At 40.1% G+C, this 22,686-nt stretch overlaps 3 protein-coding genes and 1 pseudogene across 3 annotated transcripts; 2 read left to right on the top strand and 2 right to left on the bottom strand.

Moving 5' to 3' along the window:
- The first annotated feature begins 640 nt into the window (after positions 1-640).
- Positions 641-3,213, top strand: LOC111671952 (meprin A subunit beta-like). Its single transcript, XM_087180106.1, has 8 exons — positions 641-645; positions 891-921; positions 1,087-1,114; positions 1,470-1,520; positions 1,606-1,649; positions 2,348-2,426; positions 2,534-2,651; positions 2,982-3,213. The coding sequence occupies exons 1-8, from the start codon at positions 641-643 to the stop codon at positions 3,175-3,177; spliced, it is 552 nt and encodes a 183-aa protein (XP_087036232.1). The 3' UTR covers positions 3,178-3,213.
- Positions 3,210-6,112, top strand: LOC111671948 (meprin A subunit beta-like). The gene is made up of 3 exons (XM_087180105.1): positions 3,210-3,216; positions 3,355-3,573; positions 5,052-6,112. The coding sequence occupies exons 1-3, from the start codon at positions 3,210-3,212 to the stop codon at positions 5,255-5,257; spliced, it is 432 nt and encodes a 143-aa protein (XP_087036231.1). The 3' UTR covers positions 5,258-6,112.
- LOC111671947 (uncharacterized) lies at positions 5,800-7,456 on the bottom strand (annotated as a pseudogene).
- Positions 7,457-8,797: 1,341 nt separating this feature from the next.
- Positions 8,798-21,691, bottom strand: uhmk1 (U2AF homology motif (UHM) kinase 1). The gene is made up of 9 exons (XM_023429223.2): positions 20,864-21,691; positions 20,113-20,242; positions 18,849-19,035; positions 18,555-18,752; positions 18,041-18,135; positions 17,827-17,903; positions 17,631-17,729; positions 17,337-17,425; positions 8,798-16,658 (listed from the first exon to the last, which is right to left on the bottom strand). Exons 1-9 carry the CDS (start codon positions 21,165-21,167, stop codon positions 16,512-16,514), a joined length of 1,326 nt encoding a protein of 441 aa, XP_023284991.1. The 5' UTR covers positions 21,168-21,691; the 3' UTR covers positions 8,798-16,511.
- Positions 21,692-22,686: the final 995 nt, after the last annotated feature.

The raw sequence follows: 22,686 nt of genomic DNA, 5'->3' as shown, positions 1-22,686 counted from the left end.
CAAAATGATTTTGAGCTTGTAAAATGATGTTCACAAATAATTCCAATGTTTGTAGTTGTAAATCAACCTCTGTAAACCTGTAAAATAAATCTGCATGAGAAATTCAAGTTTGTGCATGTGAAAAAAATTATGCTTGAGATAAAGAGATTTGTATTTGTTAAAAGACAGCGTGAATCAAAACTGAACAAATGATCAGTGGTGAGGTTAAAAAAGGACAGGGGAAGGAGAAATGCTTTTGTGGATGTCTGTGTACAGAGATAAGCAGAAAAACTGTAAAACTCAGTGTGCAACATTCCCTCTAATTTCAGTGTCACATACACTGTGGGAACTTTTGTGTTTTACACAGTTCTCTGTTCTGTATCAGAACACAGATGTTGCGAAAACCATTTCTTCATTTTACATGTCTTTGTTTAACCTCACCATTGACCATTTGTTCATAGCTTAGATTCAGACTTATAAATAGAAATAGAAATCTTTTCTACACAAGCATAATTTTTCCACATGCAGAAACTTAATTTATCATGCAGATTTATTTTACAGGTTAACAAATGTTGATTTACAACTCAAAGTCAATTTTACCATCTCAAAATCATTTTGACCCTAATTTGAACCTATATACGTGTGGGGTGGAGTCATGCTCATGACGTACCATTTCTTTCTGGTTTCGGGGGACGGCAAGGTGTGGTTCTGTCCTGAGGTGGATTCTGCCATCCCTATGAAAACACATAAGGAAAAATAAGAACATTTTATGCAGCTCTTTTGACTATGAAATGTTTTTGAAGAATTCTAAATGACTTAAGAACATAAAAGATGTATCAATCATCCAATTAAAACCTCATTTAGCATAAACTATAATAAAAAAAAGAAACTTAATGAATAAAAAATCTCAGGTTTCTGATCCTGCTCTTTGGCCTGGGTTTGGTATGTAAATATAACATAACAATCTATATTGCAATTTTGGTGCATAATATAGCCATTGCTTTAATGTTCTGTTGACAGGCAGGATGTCAGTTCATTTAGTCTCACAATTAAATAATTCCCTCATTTTATTCTATGAACTATTGTGCTTTTGAATTTATTTTACAGACTGCAGCCAAGCTAACAGGAGAAACAGGTGAGTCGGATAAGATGATGGTTTTTTTCAGTTATAGTCAGAAGTGTAAGAGTATTTTAATTAGGTTGAGGTTAATTTACACTCTAGTCGAAGTGAGTGTGTTTGGAGCCTGTTCTTTAGTCAATAGCAGCATTTCATTCTAAACACTTCTGGTCTTTTAGCACTGAACTGACTAGTGTCCCACCTGAGCTCTCCATGCACCATTCATTTACAGTAGATTGTACATTCAAGACAACAAGAACTCAAAATTTCACTTTTCCCATTTAAAAGTAAGAATGCTGATGGCATGACACTAAAAAAGTTTTTTTTTAACAGTCGTATTGTAATCTCATCATTACCGATTCTTCATTTGCAGAGACTGATGTTGATGAAGGCCATGACTGGGACATCTTCGACATCAATGAAGGTTTGAAAACTCTGTATTTATGTTTTGTTCTGTTTTGTCTTTGATTCTGAGGAGTTTGATTAACAAACATGATTTTCCTTTGCAGCGGCCGGGCTGGACCTGCTGGAGGGAGACATCGAACAGGATGAAGTAAGTTAGTGTGTGCACACACCATGGACTCTGATGCAAATCCTATTAAGTAATCTACATATTCAGGCCTGTGGGAACCTGGTATTTTGGGTCCATGATCGGATATTAGAGAGAGTGCTTCCCTACTGATCCTATTGGAGACAAAACAGCCAATCAGAAATTACCTGCTCTAAAAAACTCTAAAAATCATTTATTGCATGCAAATTTTTTTTTCCTGTGTGAAGTGTCCGAAGTAGAGACACAAATATGACTACATATTAAACAGTATATGCAAGAACTAAAGTTGGGAAATATGAACATTATTAATGTGATGATCGTCATATGGCTTTGCTATAAATGTGCAAAGATTTCTGCTCGCCTGTTAAAATACTTGGAATAATTAAAATGTACAGACACAATACATAGACTATAATTTCAACATTAATACAACTTAACTTGTCTCAGGTCCCGTTTTGTAAAAAGCAAACAACCGTATTTCTTATGTATTATTGTTTTGAGTGATACTGAGGTTTTATAAAACTACAAGCTTAGAGAGTGAGGATAGCCCTTATTGTGTTGAAGGACATATATTTTGCATCGCAATCAAGAAAGGCCAGCAATTTGCAAACACATATTGCCTAAGTGAGTCTGTTTAACTTTGTGCTGTTTCTCCTTCATCAGTCTCTCATTCTATATCTTGTTTTCTTCATTATCGTCAGACCTTCAGCAGAAACTCCATCATTGGTGATAAGTACCGCTGGCCAACAACCATTCCTTACTACCTGGAGGACAGTCTGGGTAAGACACTGTTATGGAAACCCACATTTAGCGTACATACCATGGATGGATGCATCCAATTATCACACTTCTTCATGTTCGTTTGTCCTACACTTTGCACCATGTAGAAATTAATGCAAAGGGAGTGATCCTGATGGCGTTTGACCAGTACAGACTGAAGACCTGCATTGACTTCACACCATGGAAAGGAGAGAAGAACTACATCTCTGTGTACAAAGGCAGCGGGTGAGTCAAACTTTTAACCGCTGTGTGTTCAGTTTCACTAATGTTCACATACACTGTGTTTCTCAGTGCTTAGTTCATGTTTGCTGGTTGTAAATGATGTCACAACATACATCCATGCATATAATGCTGCATTCAACAAATGTTTAAAGCTGCACTAGCTGGTTAGCCAAACCTATAAAACAGCTGGAAGAACTCAAAAAGACTTATCCACACCAACCAGCCCAACCAACCCCTGAGCTAACTTGTTTATACTTTACTATACTTATACATACTTTACTTTCGCTTTGGCCATTTAAAGACAAACTTGCGTCATGCTTCCCCTTTCTGCAGGTGCTCCTCCTCTGTAGGCAACCAGCTTGTGGGAAAGCAGCAGCTGTCCATTGGTAGAAACTGTGATCGCCTCGGAACTGTTGAGCACGAGTTCCTGCATGCTCTTGGATTCTGGCATGAGCAGTCCAGAGCTGACCGTGACGATTATGTCAACATCATGTGGGATCGCATTAAAACTGGTAACATTTATCCATAACACCTTGAATTACAGTACAGTGTATAGAAACTATGTTCTGCATTTTTCTCTTTATGTTAGCCTACTATATGAATACATTTTACTCAATGGGATGAGCATTTGCAAAACACCTGTTGCTACATCCATATTTGTCAAAATCAAAAACAGACTTCCTCATATTTTTTTTGCCTTTATCAGGTAAAGAACACAACTTCAAAAAACACAATGACACAGTGTCCAGTGCTCTGGGCGTTCCCTATGACTACGGCTCTGTGATGCACTACAGTAAGACGTCCTTCAACATTGGCTCTGAGCCCACCATCGTCACAAAGATCCCCCATTTCAAGGATGTGATTGGTCAAATGATGGGGTTCAGTTCTAGTGACCTAACCAAACTCAACCGTCTCTACAACTGCAGTAAGTCATCTCATCTTGTCACTTTGTGCATCGAACCATAAATTAAACAGGCCACCTTCATTGAAAAAACCATTAGATGTTTGACATATTGTGATGTAAATGTCAAAGTCTTATCAACCACTCAAAGTGCTTCACATTAAAAGCCACATTTGCCGACATTTGGGGAGGAGGGAAACACGCACACACAATCCCCTCTGTCTCCCTAGGCAGACAACTGCCTGAAAGTTGTGTTTGAAAATTGAATCACAGAGGGAAAACCACAAACCCTATTGAAAAAATGTCTTCACTATCAGCGTCCCAAGGCTTCACTGAAGACAATGATATCTTATATGTGTACCTACTGCCTAGGATGAGGTTTTATTACAGTTTAAAATAATTTCCCTTCAAATCTTTTTTGGCAAGAACTTTAGTGCTCATTTTAAAAATGTAAAATGTTGCATAGCTAACTGAGATCTAGGCAAGCCACTAAAATTTCCAACATTCATGAATTTAGCATCACAAAAAAGGCAAAAAATGTATTGTCCAGCTTTACCATAATATTGTTTTCACAGTATTAAACAGCTGCCATCGTGTAAAGTATACGTGATCTGCAGTAAATGGGCTAAATAAACCTGCACTGGAAGGGTCCTTTGGGTGTTTGAACTAAACTAAAATCACTAAACTAAATCTAAAAAAAAAAAAAATCTAAAAATCTAAAACTAAATGATTTTTGTCCCATAATAACCTGGCAGAGTTACAAGGAAGGATCAGAGTGTATCTGGCACAAACTGATGGTAATATGTATTGATAATCTTGGATAATAATGTCAGCCTTTAGTAATACGCCCCAGGAAGCATAAATACCCTGGAGATGTTACAAATGCTAAGGCAATCATATATTTATTATTCAGCCATTCTTCATCCAGCAGCATGAGAAGAAAATAGCAACTGAACCATATTTTAATGAGTAAATTAACATTCCTCACACTAAGTCAAACAGGATTCTATAGCATCTTATTCAGCTCCATTACTGGTTTGTTTTCAGACTTAATTTGAGCTGTGAATTGTTGAGGGTTGCCAGCTTCTCTTCTGAGCTCATATAACTACAACAGTCATGTTTGTCTGCCAGATTTGAGCTATATTTACTATATTTAGTCCTGTTGCAATGATGTAACCATATTAACATGGTCACACCTTTGCTAATTGCAATACCACCTTTAGTTATCAAACTGAGGGCAATCCATCATATCAACATGTTGTTGATTTTATCACTCCACCTATGCAGGACAAATAAAAGCTGGATATGTGATAACATAGTTGATCAAATGTGTCCTGATTCAAATCTCTTACATAAGAAGTTTCCATCGAAGCATTATTGAGACTTATAAACCTCACACACACACTTTATTAGCATTCCAGGATTATGACAGGAATGATCATCATCTCATCATTCAAGTACCTTGATGAAAGTGTTCTCTCTCAAATGTTCCCGCTCCACAGCCAAGTCATCTAGCTTTGTGGACAGCTGCGACTTCGAGGAGGAGAACATCTGTGGGATGATTCAGGGTCCTGGGAACGCAAAGTGGGAACAACGCAGATCTGTGAGAGGAGGGCCTCAGACTGACTTCACCAACATGGGACAATGCAAAGGTGACAGTCAGTCATGGCAAATGCATGTCATCTTGCTAGTGGTTGAGAGGAACTAAATGCATTTACTTAAGTAATGAAGTGGAAAGTGTTCAACTTTTTTACTCCACTACATTTATTTGCTGCTGTAACTATAATTACTATAGATTCCAGATAATAGTACAAAAGGATCCATTCATAACAAGCAGAGTAGGGTGATCATCTAAATGTGGTGCATTTTTAGAGATGACATTACCCAATGGTATTTCAAATAGTTAAAATTAGCTCTACCTTGACCAAGCTGCTACTGCATACAAGGCTTACATGTTAAGGTAGTTTTGCAATTAGTATTAGTATTTACACACAAAGCAGAAGGGGCCTCAGAAAACACAAAGGTTAAGTAAGAGTCTGAAACCCGGCCCAGTGGAAGCAATTGTTGATGGTTTGAATTGTGTATGTTAACATTGTGAATTAAAATTATACAGACATACAGAGAGTAAAATACATAGCATACAATAGCAGACAGAGAGGTAGACACAGTGTATAGCTGTTTAGAACTACTGCTTGAATAACACATACATTACACATCTTTATGTGGTCATAAATATTATTGTTTCTCCTCTTATCTGATTAGGTACCTGATCTTAGGTACCTGACCTTGCTGTTGTGTATCTGAAAAACAAAAGTAGCTGAGGTGATTTACAACAGTAACCTTTACCCCCAGGACCCAGTGTAAGGACTTGCCTGCAAAACGCCTGCAGCCCACCTCAATAGGCTCGCAGCGGGCCTTCCACCCATTCCTCCGGCACTCAGCCACAAGATCTGCATACTTTGCCCTCTTCCTCCCCTGAGCTTCTTCCATTCTGTCCTCCCAGGGGACAGTTAGCTCAAGGAGCACCACCTGCTTGCTGGCTCCGGACATCAAGACCATGTCTGGTCGGAGTGACGTGGCTGCGATGATGTCTGGGAATCGCAACTGCCTCCCTAGGTCAACCAGAAGCTGCCAGTCCCTTGCTGTTGTGAGCAGGCCCCCCTGAGTCTTCTTGGAGGGTTGAGGTTTCTCCCCTGCTCGGACAAAGGCAATCGTGCTCTTGGTTGGGTGTTGCCGCTTGCTGGTGTTGATGCCAGTGCAGATGGTGTCTGCTATTGCCCGCAGGACCTGGTCGTGGCGCCAACGATACCTGCCATCTCCCAAGGCCTTTGAGTAACAGCTGAGGATGTGTTGTAGTGATCCTCTTTTCGGACAAAGCTGGCACACAGGTGAATCTATCAGGCCCCAGGTGAACAGGTTAGCACGGCTTGGGAGGACATCATAGACTGATTGGACCAAGAACTTAAACTGATGTGGCTCCGCTTTCCAGAGTTCGGCCCAGGTGATCTTGCGGCCAGCTATGTGCTCCCACTTGGTCCAGGCGGGGACACTGTTTGAGGACTTTGTAAGGGACTCCACTTGGGCCTGGTGCTGATGCTGTTCGGGCAGATTTGATGACCTCTTTAACTTCTTTCAGGGTGGGTTCACTGATGTCGAATGGGGTGCAGGGTTCTGGTGGGCATATGAGGGCTGCACAGTGGCCGAGGTCTTGCTCTCTCATGCCGTCGCTGTAGGTGTTCCTGATGTGGCGGTTGATGTCCTCCTCCGGACATGAGAGCTGACCACTGCGTTTCTCTCCCAGCAGCTTCTTTGTGAATCCAAATGGATTTGCAATGAAGGCACTGCGCTTGCAGGCCCTTTCCCTGCCTCTCTTCATGTGCCACTCGGCACGTCGAAGGGTGAGTAGTCTTTCCCTCACCACACCCCTCAGTTCTGCCAAGGCTGCCTTCTCATCATCGCTCGCCTTCCTATACTGGCTCCGGAGTACTCTCAGCTCTTGTCTGTGCTGTTCCTTGATGCCAAACCTGTCTGATGCAATGCTTATTATGAACGTGCTCATTGTCTTGAGCCTCTGGTCCACATCACTCTTAGGTGTTGCTTCCAGGGCTGTATCAACATCTTCATCAAACTGTAGCCACTCCGACTCCTTGTTGGCAGCGGGCCACAATATCCGATGATGCTCTGACGGTCTGCTTTGGGGTTGCGCCTGTGGTGCTTGGAGGTTCTGGGTACTGTGGGGAGCATCCGGGCCTGGATCCTCCTCTGTCTCATCAGGTGCCGTACAGGGTACTGACACTGTGCGTTGCACCACGGGATTCATTAGGCAGCCCATCTTGGTCTGATGTATCTTTAGACCCATTGGGTTTTTGCAGACCTTGCCACATTTGCAGACTGCACTCGTAGTCATTTGTCCATTTGCAAGGGTCGTTTCCAGAAAATCCGTCCGTTCGGGGCGCTCATTCTCCCCCCCTCTCGGGCGCCCCTGGGGCTATGTCTGTTTAGGGTTCTTCGTAGCGTTGTTTGGGTGCTCCCTTGCGAGAGCTGCAGCTCGGGATGCTACCCCTCCCTGCCCCGGTTGCCGTCTTTCCGGGCTGTCAACTGTCTCTCCAGTTGTCACCACCCTTTCAGGGTTGTCATCCAGCCTCTTCCTGGAAGTCAATGGCATTGCCATACTGGATTAGTACTGTAATACACCTCAAGGTGCAACCTGGACACATCATCAGTGACGCTCCCATACCCATATACATATACGTATATATGTATATATCAAAGTGATCTCAACCTCAAAAAGCTATAAGGGTATTAAGACATCTGGCTACTTAATAGTTGAAAACTTACTTGTGAAAAACTTACTTGTGAAAGACTCTTGTCACTTGTCATTGGCTTTGTGGCACAGCAGCAACTAAATTTTAAAATGGTATTTCTGGAAAGCATCATCCCAGTTTGAAGAGCTCTGTTCCCACCACAGCCTAAGACTTCCTGGGCCCCAGACCTTCAGAATAAATGCAGCACATTCAAAAGACATTGAATTTGTAGTGACTTGGAGTACATATTCACTTTTACAGGTGGAATGGGTGCCACATCTGAAACAGTTACCGACAAATTATCTATCATTGGAAACAGGTGGTTATCTAAGACTATTTATCTTTATGGTGACTTGGAGTGAAACCCTTGTCATAAAAATGTAGTCTTCTTCCCAAGGTCCTGAGGAAAAAAACTGGTGAGTGTAGTACCAACAGCAGCCACAGAGAGGCACCATACTCAGTATTATTATTCACTGTGAGTTCATGGTCAGGGAACACTTGCACTCTCTTCTCCTATTAAATTTAAAGTACAGGTTTTACAGTAGGTCAACAGTCAGATGAAGTGATGCCTTTTGTCTTGGACCTTTTTATCATAAACATGTTCAATGCTCCATTGACTATTTGATATGATTTTGTTCCCAGGTTCTTCATACATTTGTAGTTGTTGGATTTAGTTTGTGTGTAATCTTAAAGGTATGTTATTTATTTTACTTACTTGCCATGCCTCATAATTCATATTGTCATCCAACATACCCCTTAAAACTTTGATGCAAAATAAACTGATTTTAAATAAACCACAAATCCTCTTGTTAAGATTCAATTTGGTCTAACACCATTTCTATTAGTAGGATATTATCTACAAGTGTAGTAAAATTAAACTGTTCCCATCACATATGACTTCACATCTTACAGTCACTTACCCAAAAACACGAGACAAACATCAGTTCAAGTCAAGCATCATTTTTAATATTATGAGATACTGAAACATTGTGAGTGCTATGATTCATTCTCAACTGGAAGGCATGGACTAATTCATACAGTTTCACACACGTTGTACGTGTCTTGTACACAGTGACCTTCTCACATTGTGTTTTTGTCTTTAGGCAGAAGTTTAGAAACAAAAACTAAAAATCAGTCCAGTTTGGCCTGCAGAACATTTCATGAGGCAGGACCACTGACTGAGGATATGTTATCTTGAAATAGAAATTAACACGAACCCTTGACATTTTATTGTTTCACTTAGAAAAAACCAAAACAATTTATCTGATCCAATCATACATCGCACTTTTCTTCAAATATCCCGCTGTTGTCTGGATCAACATCGAGTGTTAAAATCCAACTTTTACACAACATTCAACCAACTAGTCCTCGATAAAACTGGTTGAAACCAAAAGGAAGACCGAAAAAGGCAACAATTGTATGATTGATTGTCTTTTGATATTTTCAAATACTACATTAAAAACCCAACATTTTGAAGGTTGTTGAGATTTAAATGTCAATAATTGTGCAACTTCTCCCTCCTCATCAAATCGTTTTGTTTTGGTTGTCTGATCGTTCCATTAGGATTTTGGTATTTCTAGGCTTACAGAGCTTGTGCAGCTTTATTCTCAAACCTGATTTGACAACAGTAACAGGTCAGATTTGGTTTTAAATTATATTGAAAAAATTTCGGGAAAAAGTATATTATTTCCTTAGAATTCAGACTCATTTGATGCGAAAATGCCTTAATATTCAGACCTAACAGATATTTAAAGCTGTACTCATCAACATTTTCATATTAACAGCAGATCAAATCACAATGTGTAATATGGAAGTGGTCATTCATAGTGACAAACCCACAAAGAATCATCACCCAACTGCAGTTCATCTCAGCTTTATGCAGCTTTTTCAGTTATATTGTTTTTATTTTCTGGCCTGTGAAATTAATTAACTATTGCAGCTTTAAGTTCTAATTACAAAGAAAAACAACTTCTATCATTCACATGAAATCACGGTTCTTTTTGTACCACTAGGAACACTTCTTGGTTTAATCATTGTAGTAGTATTTTTTAAATTATCATTCACCTTTCGTTGACCTATTTCATCAACAAGCTGTCACTCTTGGTGAACTTGAGTTAAAGATTTATGTACCACCACACTTCAGCTTTTATCTACTGTGCTGTAAAGAATTTCAAGGTAAGCCTGTGTGATGTGTGCTTGTTAATAGGAATGGATACTACAGTCACACACAGCATATAAATGACTTGCTGTACTCTTGCATTTTAACTAAGTTCTAAACTGACTCTAACTCATACTGTCCTTATGATTTCAGTTTATTTCAGATTGCCTCTTGCAAGCAAACAGGCATACGCCACTTCAGCTATAACACTACACACACACACACACACATATGGAGGAAAAATAGTCCCGACACATTGTTACACATCTGTCTCACACAGACATGTCATGGATTAAGGTAAACAGCTCTTGCAACTTATATATCGCTGTCCCCAAAAATTCTACACTTCTCTACCTACACGTGCGCACACACACAAACCTTGTCCAAATTACCTAGACACACACTAATGCACAAATGTGCTGAGAGCTTATCAAAGTCAGGCCTAAAGGTCAGGTGCCATAAAATTAAAGCACAACCCTGAATCTGTCAGTGCACAATGGAGCCACGCTGAGCAGCAAAGACAAAAACAACACAAAAATATAATGTCTTAGATGACAGAAAATGGAAGGTAAACTGACTTAAAGGTGCACTTCAGCTAACTGGCAGCCCTAAATGGCAGTGAAAAGTAAAGACATAAACAACCCGAAATCATGAAGTACATTTTTTGCTGCATTTGCAGAAGACTGTTTGGATTATTTCCTGTGGGCAGAGATTTCCCTTTGGTGTCCACACAAAAACCAGATCAACCTGAATTTAAACAGATGGGAATACTGGGGGGAAAAAAAAAAATCTTGCCTATTACAGCTTTAACAGCCTGAGAAGTAACAACTGAAGAGTCGTCTGAGTTAGAGCCACAGAGATATGAAGAAAGATGAAAGTATGGAGGACTCAAAGGGAAGGTAGGAGAATTGAGGTATGCAGCAAAACAGAGCAATAAGCTTCATGCATACAAACTCAATCCTTACAGGACAGAGGCCTCTGTCCATCATGCTGACTTGAAGCCAGTGCAGGTCAAGGAAAGGCATCTTCCACACATTCTCATCTCAATGTGAAGAAAATTTGCTGTCGATTCATCATTCAACGTGACAGAGCTGAGATCTTAAGGCGTGTTCTTCACCCTGTGTCCTCTTTCTGTACCTGCTGACCAACACTGTGTGCTTATCATCAGGACTGCCCTCTATCACAATACACAAAAATACCACAACATTCTTGGCTGCTGCTCTGGGTGGACCGAATGTCAGTATGTACAAAAGGAATGCCACAAAATTAGGTTCATTTCCATCAACTGGTTTGGAGCGAATTAACAAGGCTGCATAGTGTCATCAGAGGGTGGTGGTATAGGCTACGTTACGCATGGCTGTAATATACAGAGTAGAGGGGGTAGAGGTCAAAACAAGTTGTTTGCCAATGCTGAATCAATTAGTGAGCAATCTTATTCATTCATACACACACACACACATATATATATATATATATATATATATGCTTTGCCCTTTTCTATGTAAACTAGAAACAGTACAAACCATAGCTCCAGACATAACCACTAACCTAATGTTAACATTAATACACGCCAAAAACACTTAGTGATTCAGAGTCAGTAACATCTTCCAGTCTGTAACACAAGATGACAAACGAACCAATGCATGAATCAATTATAAAGTGACCATGTTGCAGTGCATTTAACAATGGCAGTGAGGCTTTAAACAGTGGATTCAGTGGATGGTCATGTTAATAAAGTCATTAACGACGACGTCATAGTCACATTTGGTCAGTCATCTCCTAACTTTGTCTCTTTGCGTCTGTTTTATGACCTGCTGTGGCTTAACATTCATGCCACCAAAGTGATTTATGACAACCATAAGCCATTCTTATCATCAATTTATGAGCGGGGAGCTGTTTAATTAAGACTGGAACAAGGCAGTTTAGGTGTGAAAGATAAAAACCCTTAATATCAAAGATAAGACAATTCCATTGGAGTTATTTGTGTCATTTTGTCATGTAATTATTTGTCACTTGTTGCCCGAGCCACAATTTTGTTGTTCTATGTTGCAGGCCATCATCTTAGAAATTGTCTTGGAAACTTTTACAAAGATATGGCTCTCTCACTTTAAAGTGAACCCAACATGGGCGATGAGAAGGGTGTCCCAGTGACCAAGTGGTTTACATATGTTTGTCTGAGGGACCAGCAGAATATTTTTATGGAATATCTTGACATTATTAATGATTCATTTTCTGAACCAGGTCCCTGACAAACTATGGGACAAGTGATGGAAACTTCTGGAAGAAAATTTGTTCATTGGATTTTAGCCTGGTGTTGCTATTTGAGGGCCACTGGTTACAGGTGACAACACTGACCATCTTTCGTACCACAGGCTGATCATTTAAAAGTGCTTTATAATCATGTGGTTGGAGTCCGATTCAAGTTTCAAATCAAGATTTTTTTGGCCAGTGGTTGACTCTAGCAGAAACTTTGGAATTCACATTTCAGTTACCTACAAATACAGTTTGTAGAAAAAGTATTTTTTTGTAGTTCTTTAGATGAGACAATACTCCAACTTTTCCTCCGAGTCTAATGTTGTTTGTTTTTTTTTTTTGTTGCAGAATTTAGAAAGGTCACAGTCTTTTTTAATACTGGAAGGAGCAACATCGTATTTAACAACACTTAGTATATATCAAAACCTAGTATATGTCTGGACTGTGTATAGTCTATGAGCAAAATTGAGAATGTAGCTGAAAACTGTTGTGGAACCACTGTGACCTACTGGCATTATTGCTTTGTATTTGCATTCAGCCTAGTGTCAGCCATTTATGTGTTTCCCTCTCTCAGCCTCCCTGTGCTCAGATATACAGTATTTTAAGCAAAATTTCCAATAATGCTGTTCTCAGTTCCAGGTTTTTCTGTTTATGTTGTCAGACAACGGAACAAATTTGAAATAGTGACTGAAACAAAGCCCATTAAGACTACAAATTAACTTCTAAGTTGTTTCCAAGCTGCTGCTATGCACTGCTAAAATACCACAACGTCGTCTGACAAAATCATCAATGTTTACTTTCTCAGAGAGAAAGTTAGAAGCAACAGAATACCTTTCTTATTTTGTCTTGCACACATTGCACAGCCTCCTTCTGGGTAATAAACTGCTGCTCCACCTCTCTGCCACTCACTGAGTAGACACAGAGAGAAGTATTCCTTTCGCTCACAGGGCATTATGGGCAATTGTCTATGGTAAAAAGCTAAGGTGGCTAGATTTATCGCTGGGTGCTTTTTAAAAAAAAAAAGAAAAAAAACTGTCTATATCTAGCGACAAATGCACTAAAATGGCAACACTATAAACGCCCCCCTAATAGAAACTCTTCATGCAAATACATTTTGAAAGAGCAATGGCCAATGAGGAAAGTCCAACACTCGGCCGGCCCACCAATAGTGTAACTTTATGACTCTTTATGGCTGACAAGTGATGTAACTTGATCACTCAACTCTATCAGTCAGTCAGTCAGTCAGTCAGTCCGTGACATTTGCATTTATAGGGCTGGCCCCACTGTTGCGGTCCAGCCAATAGAAATAAGTCTAAGACAGAGGAAGATTTGTAAGCTTCCAACATTTTCTTATTATACAGGAATATTTAGGTTTTCTCACACTCAAATCACATTACCCATTTAGATCGGGAGCGGGACTCTATATTTGTGCTCTAAAACATTAGTGCAGTTCTTCACACACCAGACTTTAAAGCAAGATTATGTAACTTTCAGACACATTCTTCCTCTTACACATGAAACATTCCAATTCATAGCAATTCAAGACACTAGAGGTTTTGCAGCTACAGCCTTACTTGGTTTTTTTTAACCAGTAGTTTATGATAGCTAATGTTGGCTAATGTTAGTAACATGTAACATATAACATATTCAGTAATGTCAGTAACATTACTGAATCAGCTTTCTGACTTCATAACTCATCTCCACTTATGTGAGTGTTACAATTACTTAGCATTAGCAATCAAATTAGCATTTAGTTAAATAGAATTGTACTGCTAACTGCTAAACAGTAATTTAGCATTTAGTGTAGCATTTAGCTAATACCAGCATTAGCATAATGCCATTATTTTTACTTGTAGCTGCAGTGACTGCTAGTCAATAAAAGTTGCAAAGTCTGGTTTTAACAAGAATACAGTGAAAAATTAGCAATGAGCAGCTTTGTGAAGAAAATGAAAGTGATTTCTGCTCCATTTTTATCATCCATAACAATCTGGGTTTTGCTAGTGGGCAGCACTACATCTGCCAGAAGAGAAATATTTTCTAAGGCATCTACAACGGCTTCAGCTATGTTAGGTGTTGCACGACCAGTTGTTAGAGTAGCATTTTGGTTAGTTAGCTAGCTAGCTTGTGAATATCATAGGGCACTTGTGTAGAAATCATCTGATGCTTCAGTGTGACAGAGTGGGCTTGATGAGCACTACATGTGTTATCACAGTGGACTCAGTGGAACCAAGAGAATGAAAGAATTTCTGGCTCTACAACAAAAAGTACATTCCAATGGAAAAATATCAGGCTTGCCGACATTCACTGCTCTTCAACATAATCATGCACTCCATTAGTAAATCTCTGTCACTGCCCTGATATAACCAATATAACAAAAACAACAAAATTATATAATTGTATTGGCTCCAAAACTGCATATTTTATGACATTTCTGTCACATTTTTGATTGAGAAAATACAGAAGCATGAAACAATATTACTTCCTGTATTTTCGGTACTCAAACACCTTGGTGAAATATATTCCTACAGGACAGCAGTGCTACAATGTTGGGCTAGGAGTCTACCTTTCAACTTACTAGAGTTTATGCACAAACTAACTGAGAGCCTTACAGTATCAGGTGAAGGTTGTATAACATTACACTGTATCTGTCTAGAGTAGCTACTGCACTCTCCCCTCACAATCCTTAAAGCCACCATGTGTAGGATTTGAACATTTTGGTATCAGAAAAACACAGAGTGCCATTAGAGTAATTTGATAGATGCTACAAAAAACGCTACACACAGTGGCCTTGCATAACAGAGCAACAGTTGACTATATATCTGCATTTTCTATTGTCTCACTGAGACACTGAACAGTGATAACACAGCGTGACACTTTGGCTCTAGGCTGGAATTCAAATTACATTACTCTAGGAGGTAAAATTAAACTGTACGTGACTTTAGTTAGTTAGAAGAACACACTTTTCTACCACACTTGGAACTACTGCTCTTTTTGTTCACAGACTAATTTTCCAACTGGGAAAGGATTTGGATTTACATCATATTCATACATTAGTTGTCGCGAACCAGACAAATTCAGCACACTCTCAAAAACTTGTTCATATGCCCTTTCAGTGTTGCAGTCAAAACACAAAACCCAGTGTATGTTCTCTCAGACATCAGTACCTTAACTGATGCTAAAAATATTCTCAGAGTATGGAGACAAAGCATAAGGCTACAGGACAGGGAACAGGGAGCCCTTGGCTTACTCAAATAATGGCAGAAAATGAGTGAAATCTACCAGCTGGTGGAAGGGTCACTCAAAACTATTTCTACCAGAAAAAATGCCTGAGGAGCCAGAAAAGAATACCTGTATATCCCCTTGTACCACGCCGTTTCCACTCATGCACGTTTCCATTCACGCAAGTTTCCACTAATGTTAAACATAACAAATATAAATAGGCAACAATAACATAATTCTTATTATCATTAATTTAACAACAGGATAGAATGCTAGTTTCACCACAGGACATTTTCAGTTGACAGGGATTTTTTTTTGCTATCAGGATTTTTAAGTTTGAGACATAAAACTCTCAGTCATTACTACTGGGAGATCAATGTTATCCCGCTACATGTTTCTAATCACATCCCTGACTCAACTGATGAGATAAAGTGTTAAGATCTAGAGAGTTGCACCTATTTAGATGTAATGTAGAGCACAGATTCTCAAACCCTTACACTGTCAATAAAGGCTTTTGCTCAACTAACCCACACCAAAGATTTTTCTTGTCATAATTACAAATTCTCTCAGCGTGGTCATTTCCATGAATGAAGCGTGAATTAATGAGAGTGTAATGGAAGCTAGAGCAGGAACTGCTTTTCCTCAGACCACAGATCTCTGGTCCAGAGTCATTAATGGAAACAGGTGCAGTTCACCTTGAACCACTACATGGATGTGTACTGATAAGAGCAGCGCACAGACAGGAGGCAGCAGAAATAAAGTGATGCTGTACGCCCCTCACAACTGAGTTCAATTTACACTCTGCATGAAAACACAGATTAACAGTAGAAAACCACATGGCTAACATGCAGAACTTTATGCTACACTCCTTGATAACTGAATCAATTTTAACTGCAGGGTGGCCACTCATAACTCCGTGTGGTCTGGTTATTCTTAAAGAGAGAAAACGACTTTTCCTTTATGGTGCCCTGCGCAGTTGTGTTATTTTCATGCGAACAAAGCAGAAGTGTAAATTGAGCTTCAGGACTTCACTGCACAGTTTGATACAGGTAACCTCTTTTATAAGCGCTGAGAGGGTAGAAGGTGGCCACAACAAATTTCCCATCGAAGGTGCGACCTGTCAGCAACCGCTGGGCCTCTTTGGAGTCACTCGAGTTGGCGTACTCTACAAACACCTGGTGGACACACAAAGGACGTGGAGGAATTAGTGGGTGAATGTGGGTGAGCCCATGCTCTGGTTGTGCTGTGGCTTCGTTGCAGTTCCAGTGTTCACTAAGAGTGTTTCAGAAACAGAACACTTTCAAGCAGTTTGTGCTTCAGCACAAACATTTCATATTGATTTTGAGTTTTCTGCTGATATTTTTCTATTTTACAAGCATATTGAGTATATGTTTGCACATTTAAATGATCATTTGTGGCTGTGCTTTACTTAGTTTAATGGCTACTACCACACATTGGCTTGAATCTTTATCTCTTTCTTGTATCATCTCAAGAAGCCCTGACAGAGCTTGAAGGCAATGCAGCTCCACCCAGTGCACACGGGGAGTAAGTGAGTACAAGAAAGAACTGTAGCAGTTGAATAGAAGGACTTGAACCACTGAAATCAATAAACAGAACTGCACAGAATGAATTGGCTAAAAATCATCTGTATCTCTTACACCTTATTTTATAATTATTTTATTGCATAATATTGTACTTATGGTTTGGTGTACTACTACTCAATGAAGTCTGCATGTCTGAAACATAACAGAGGCTTTCTATGATGAAATCCATGCGAAATAAATGGTATTAAGGATTCGCTGTAGCTCCTTGGTTTTTAGTTAGTTAGATCTTGGTTAAAAAAACAGTCTCACCTGTCCTTTCCCTGGGTTCTCCTTGGGGATGAGCAGAGAAACCACTGAGCCGTACTTCTGGCATTCCTCTTTCATGTCCTCCAGGATGTCTGGGAAGAAGAACAAGACATTTTTACTTACTTTAGACAACCGTCATGTAGAGCAAGCACGTTCCAAAACAAACACCTTCCACAGCTGCTGGATCAAAAATGACTCACTTACTTTAATCTCTATAAACCTGTAAGAAACTTGATATCAATTCAGAAATGAACAAATTTATTCATAATTTAAAGACAGAAAAAACTGATGTTGTACCTTCATACTCTTCTTCATTGTGCAGATGACTGTCATCAATCAGGTTGAGCAGACGCAGAACAGGAGAGGGCAGCAGAACCAGGTCCTCAATGTGAGGAGCTGGCGCACACACACATACACACACTCATACATAAGTGAATGTGGCACACTGAGAAATACGTTAATCTTGGTGGATGTCACAAATATTGACACATACCAAAGGGAATACTGAAGAATGGGCTCAGCAGGGCAGTTTCAGCGGTGCATCTTTGCTTTGGGTCATTGAGAAGCATGCTACAGGCACAAAATAACCGAGGCTCAGTCAGTAACTGGAGACATTACACAGACCAAACTGTAGTCCTTTGCTTTACACAGCAGGCAAGATTATGTCATTATACAATACAGCTCGTAGTATAGTAGATTGAGTTTACCTTTTGATAAGGTCTCTGAGGTGATAGACAGGGATTGCAGGGCACACCAAACTGTTGCTGGCAAAGATATGGTCAACAATGGCAGCACTGTTATCCTAAAGGAGAGGAAAACAGATTGCAGAATACTATTTTAGTGTTGCAACAAGATTTCTGCATTATTAGACTTTTTTATTGCTGAAAACTTCCAAATCTTGTAAAAGTGATTTTTTATTTTGGTCCCATATATACTATATGATTTTTGGGGATTAATTTTTATTCCATAGTTTGTGCTTTGTAGATTTTTTTATATATAATTACTTTCTTAAGCCTTAAAAAAAAATCTTTTATACATCAAATATTTGAAGTGATTCTTCTTCTCTATATATTCAGTCTATATGAATTTGAACAGAGTTAGATCTTGCTCAGGTAACCTCCCATGCTAGAGCACAACTTTCTGCCCACATGTTTATACAATCTGAGGCTTTCTGAGTCCATTAAATCTCATCAATCTACCCTGAGTTGAGCTTTGTCATACCTTCCACTCCTGCGAGCGGACAGTTTCTTTGAGTTTAATTCCTGAGAACATCTCCAACAGGATGATGCCCAGGCTCCACAGGTCCACAGCGGCTGTGCAGCCCGAGTCTCCCTCCACCTCCATCCCGGCCTGAGCAAGACTGTTCTGAAGCTCAGCCTCCGGAGCGCGATACCCGTCTGTCTGGATGTACTTGACATCCTGGAGTAGGTGAGCAAGAGTAGGAGTTAGAAATACAAAACTCAAGTTATCCCAGCTTCTCTTTTACTGGCTTTCAAATTCTCAAGACACACCCACCTGGTTTCCCTCTTTGAAGCTGAGGCCGAAGTCGATGACCTTGAAGCACTCGTCATCAGCACTCCAGAGGATGTTGCGTGGCTTGAGGTCGGCATGAACATAGCCTTCCTTGTGAAGGAAGGCGAGAGCCTCCAAGATGTCTCTCGCACAGTGCTGAACAAGCCACATGGAGTGGCCCTGCTGAGGTCTGCCAAAAAAATATCATACTGTGAAGTTACACAAAAAGCTCAAGCTTTCCTAAATATATGAAGACTTTACAGTGACTGTGTCCACTGTTATACATTATATTATCTTTCCAATAGTTTTGAAACAATTTCTATTCAAGGTCTTGTTTTTGGCATTTGTGAGCACCACATTAATCATGTACCGCACCATGTCTACAGTATCTGAATGCTTTCTGACACTGTAACATTCTGGGATGAATTTCTGGAAACCTGGTCAGTTCACCAACAATCATATACACAGAACTCACTGTCAACAGTTTTCACTGGAACAAGAAATATCCTGTGACAATTTTTATTGCATCAGAAGTGCCACTGGGCAAAAAAAGTTGATTAAATAATTAAAATTTATTAAGATTACTGAAATGAGCCTCGCACTGTATGATGATTGACTTCTTGGTCTGTTATCAAAGCAAATGGTGTGGCTTTATATGTTACAGGATATGATGGTGCAGATTATTTGCAGCACATTTGTTTTACCAGTAGATGGCAATGTGCACAGCTTTGAATGAAGCTTTGAGCAATGAATTTATCACTGATAAAATATGCCAGTGCTTCATTACACCATCACTATTGAGTCATTTTTTTTGCTCTTTGAGGAGCACAAACAAAGTTCCACTCATCTCTATTGTATTGAGGAGGCAGCAGATGCTATAGTGAAGGATAAAAGGATAACACAGACCTGGGTAAGTAAGCACTGGCCTTTAGAAACCCATATCATCACCTATGTTTCCCCAGATGTATTTATGGGCACAGAGACTCCAGATATATTCCCCTCTTGCCCTTTTGGTTGAGCTGCAGTTCAAGACCGAAAGATCTTAGCAACCAAAATTCAGGCCATGCGTTAAACATGTGCCTGTGGTTCACCTTAGACAGTGAATGCTGATTCAAACAGCACAAACAAGTGTGCAAATGCAACACATTCAGCACTTGTGTACAGAATGTAATACTATTTGTGGAATCTGTACATGGTGGAGCTAGTCTGATGAACTGGCAAACCGCCACAGTCAGGGTCATATATCAGAAGAAATCACATTACTCACCTACCACCCTGGGTACCACTGCTGCCTCTCACCAACAGCTCAGACACACTGACATCCAAGAGCTCCAGCAGAAGACAGCGGGTCGAAACACCCATACAGCTGTGGTTGGTGAACACCCCGTACAATGTCACTGAAAGGAGAATAAATCTGTCATTACAAACAGCAAGCTATGTACTGGTGCATTCCTCTCATGCTAACAAGACAGCAAATACGACCTTCTAATGGACGGTAGCATTCACTCCAGAATAATGGCAGTGACACCATACTGTAGTTTAGGAGGATCACATGATGCTATGTTCCTGAATGGAGACATATGCTGAACTGTCTACTCAAATATAACCCTATCTTGAAAGACTGACATACAGTGAAATCAGTTATTGCTTAATAGCTGATCACATGCAGAATTAAAAAGCAGACCTTAACTATAAATAATTGGTCTTACAGCCTAATATACCACTGATGACAAGCAAGTTCCGGCTAAATTGATAGCTTTTCCAGTGGAATTTGGCATTTGCTCCATTTGAACAAGACACCTCAGTGCTAGACTCCATGAAACTATGGACGCTTTATGTCTGTTATCAAAGGACTTTCTTGTTATAGAAAGGTTCATACTAAGTGACGACATTTCATTTTCATGTCAGCATAGCTCATCGCTGGTTTTGAGGACTGACTTTAATGTTATGCGCCAGGAGGTTGCCTAAGCACATTCTCTGTCTGTACATGTTTTCACACAGTAAAATAATGTTGTTACCTATGTTTTTATGTCCCTGGATGTCCTCCAACACGGACCTCTCCTTGTGATACCCGTAATCTCCTCCCTGAGTGTCGGCCTGAAACTCCTTAACAGCGGCGGTGGTGGCTCTGCCTGAGCTGACCCGGTACACCGAGGCCGAGACTCCCTGGCCGAGCCGCGACTGGACGGTCCATATCTCGCCGAAGATCTCGAACAGCACCGGCTTCATGCTCTGGTCTACACTACCCTGCGACGGCATGATGCCATCCGGACGCGGTGCCTGTACCTTTGCGCTCGACTCGGAGGAGCCGCAGTGGGCCATTGGGCAACGACAGAAGGGAGACAGGAGACAGGAGGAGAGGAACCAGCTAGTTGACAGGTGGGAGCAGCTGCAGGAGCATTGCGAGCGAACCGGGCTCTGTCAGCGCCACATAAAACTACCAGGACGGGCAGCAAACAGACAACAGCAGCAAAGAGATAACCCTGCTACACCCACAACCTTGTTAAAACTAAGCACGTAGTAATATCCGAGCATATTAGACGACTGTTTGCTCGCTGGGGGTGTCCAAATGAGTTCACGCCAGCCAACTGACAAAAAAAGTTAGCTAACTTAGCTCTCCTCCAAATGGCTAAACTAGCCACCGAGTTTGAGCGAAAAAACAAACCACTTCCACGACGTGCATTAACATACTTCCCCGTAACGTACTGGATTTCTTACGGCATTTCAACTGAACACAACAACGTGTTAAAATTTATCGGTTTCGGATGTAGTTAAGTTTTACTTGAGTTGTAAACTCAGTTTGTTGATATTAATCTCACTTCTGTTTCTGCTCTCCTCCTTGCACGTTTGCGGTCCATCTTTTCCTGCAGTCTGCCCCCTGCCGGTCGGGAGTGCAGCTGCACTGTTTTGTTTTCCCATGAAATCTTGTTTCCATCAAAACGTGAAAATGTTGTGCATTTCGGACAATTACATATGAAATGTAGGGTTGTCTTGAGTTCTAACCCTGTCTTTTCACTTGTTCTCTTCCACAGGAATGTACGAAAACACAAACTGCGGCACATATAAAATCCATTTATCATGGTTGATAGGTTTGCTTTTTGGAAACATACCTTACACAGAACTCTAATAAACAAGTAAGATATTAAAGATATTAAAGCATCATTTTGAGTATTTCAAGAGATTCTTCTGCATTGCTCCATGGAGGTTTCCTGCCTCTGTCTTACCCATTGAGGCTCCTCCATGTACCTCTTCTCTATGGCCTCTGTGGGAAGCAGCAGAAGACAGACATTTATCATGTTGTGCTCTGACATTCAGCCACATTAACATCACAACATTAACTGATGCTTCCATTTTGAGAACAAAGAGTGAAAAACAACTTTGCTGACCAACTACAGATCTGGTCAGTCGGTTTCAATGGCATTAATGGTACCATCCAGCTGACAAGTATATGTGGTGCTGAAGCCCTGCAATGAGCTTCATACTGTGCCACAAAACCAACTCATCTGAATGAAGACTGTTTTCTTTAGATTTGGGTTGCTTTTATTGTTAAGTATGAGACTAAATTGCTTCACAAAGGCTCTCTAATGCAGTGCATTCATGTATATTTTTTTAAACATCTGGAACACAGTGCCTCCATTAAGCTTAACCATCTCATAAACATTATACCTAAACATACAAGCTCTAACCTTTGATTACAATAATATAAAGATTTCATCTTAAACTGCAGTAATACAAATATTAAATTTGATATTTGAAATTTCCCATTATCTCATAGAATTATTTTAAAGAGTGGAAAACTTTATTAGAAGCAAAGGCAACTCCAGATTAGCCTTTAAAAACT

Source organism: Seriola lalandi, unplaced genomic scaffold (genome assembly GCF_002814215.2).
Source record: "Seriola lalandi dorsalis isolate HSWRI2012SDOR001 ecotype SW California unplaced genomic scaffold, Sedor1 jcf7180002054890, whole genome shotgun sequence".
NCBI classification, from domain to species: domain Eukaryota; kingdom Metazoa; phylum Chordata; class Actinopteri; order Carangiformes; family Carangidae; genus Seriola; species Seriola lalandi.
The sequence above is the reverse complement of the archived record's forward strand: the minus strand, read 5'-3'. Positions and strand labels throughout refer to the sequence as shown.

Bases quoted from the DNA above. Each gene is read 5' to 3' on its own strand.
- LOC111671952 (XM_087180106.1), top strand. The intron at 1,115-1,469 runs GTGAGTCGGATA...CTTCATTTGCAG, and splicing joins CAAGCTAACAGGAGAAACAG to AGACTGATGTTGATGAAGGC. The intron at 2,427-2,533 runs GTAAGACACTGT...TGCACCATGTAG, and splicing joins CTACCTGGAGGACAGTCTGG to AAATTAATGCAAAGGGAGTG.
- LOC111671948 (XM_087180105.1), top strand. The intron at 3,574-5,051 runs GTAAGTCATCTC...CCCGCTCCACAG, and splicing joins CAACCGTCTCTACAACTGCA to CCAAGTCATCTAGCTTTGTG.
- uhmk1 (XM_023429223.2), bottom strand. From the start codon at position 21,167: ATGGCCCACTGCGGCTCCTCCGAGTCGAGCGCAAAGGTACAGGCACCG. The intron at 18,136-18,554 runs GTATGACAAAGC...CCTCTCCTTTAG, and splicing joins TCCGCTCGCAGGAGTGGAAG to GATAACAGTGCTGCCATTGT. The intron at 17,426-17,630 runs GTACAACATCAG...TCTTCTTCCCAG, and splicing joins CAATGAAGAAGAGTATGAAG to ACATCCTGGAGGACATGAAA.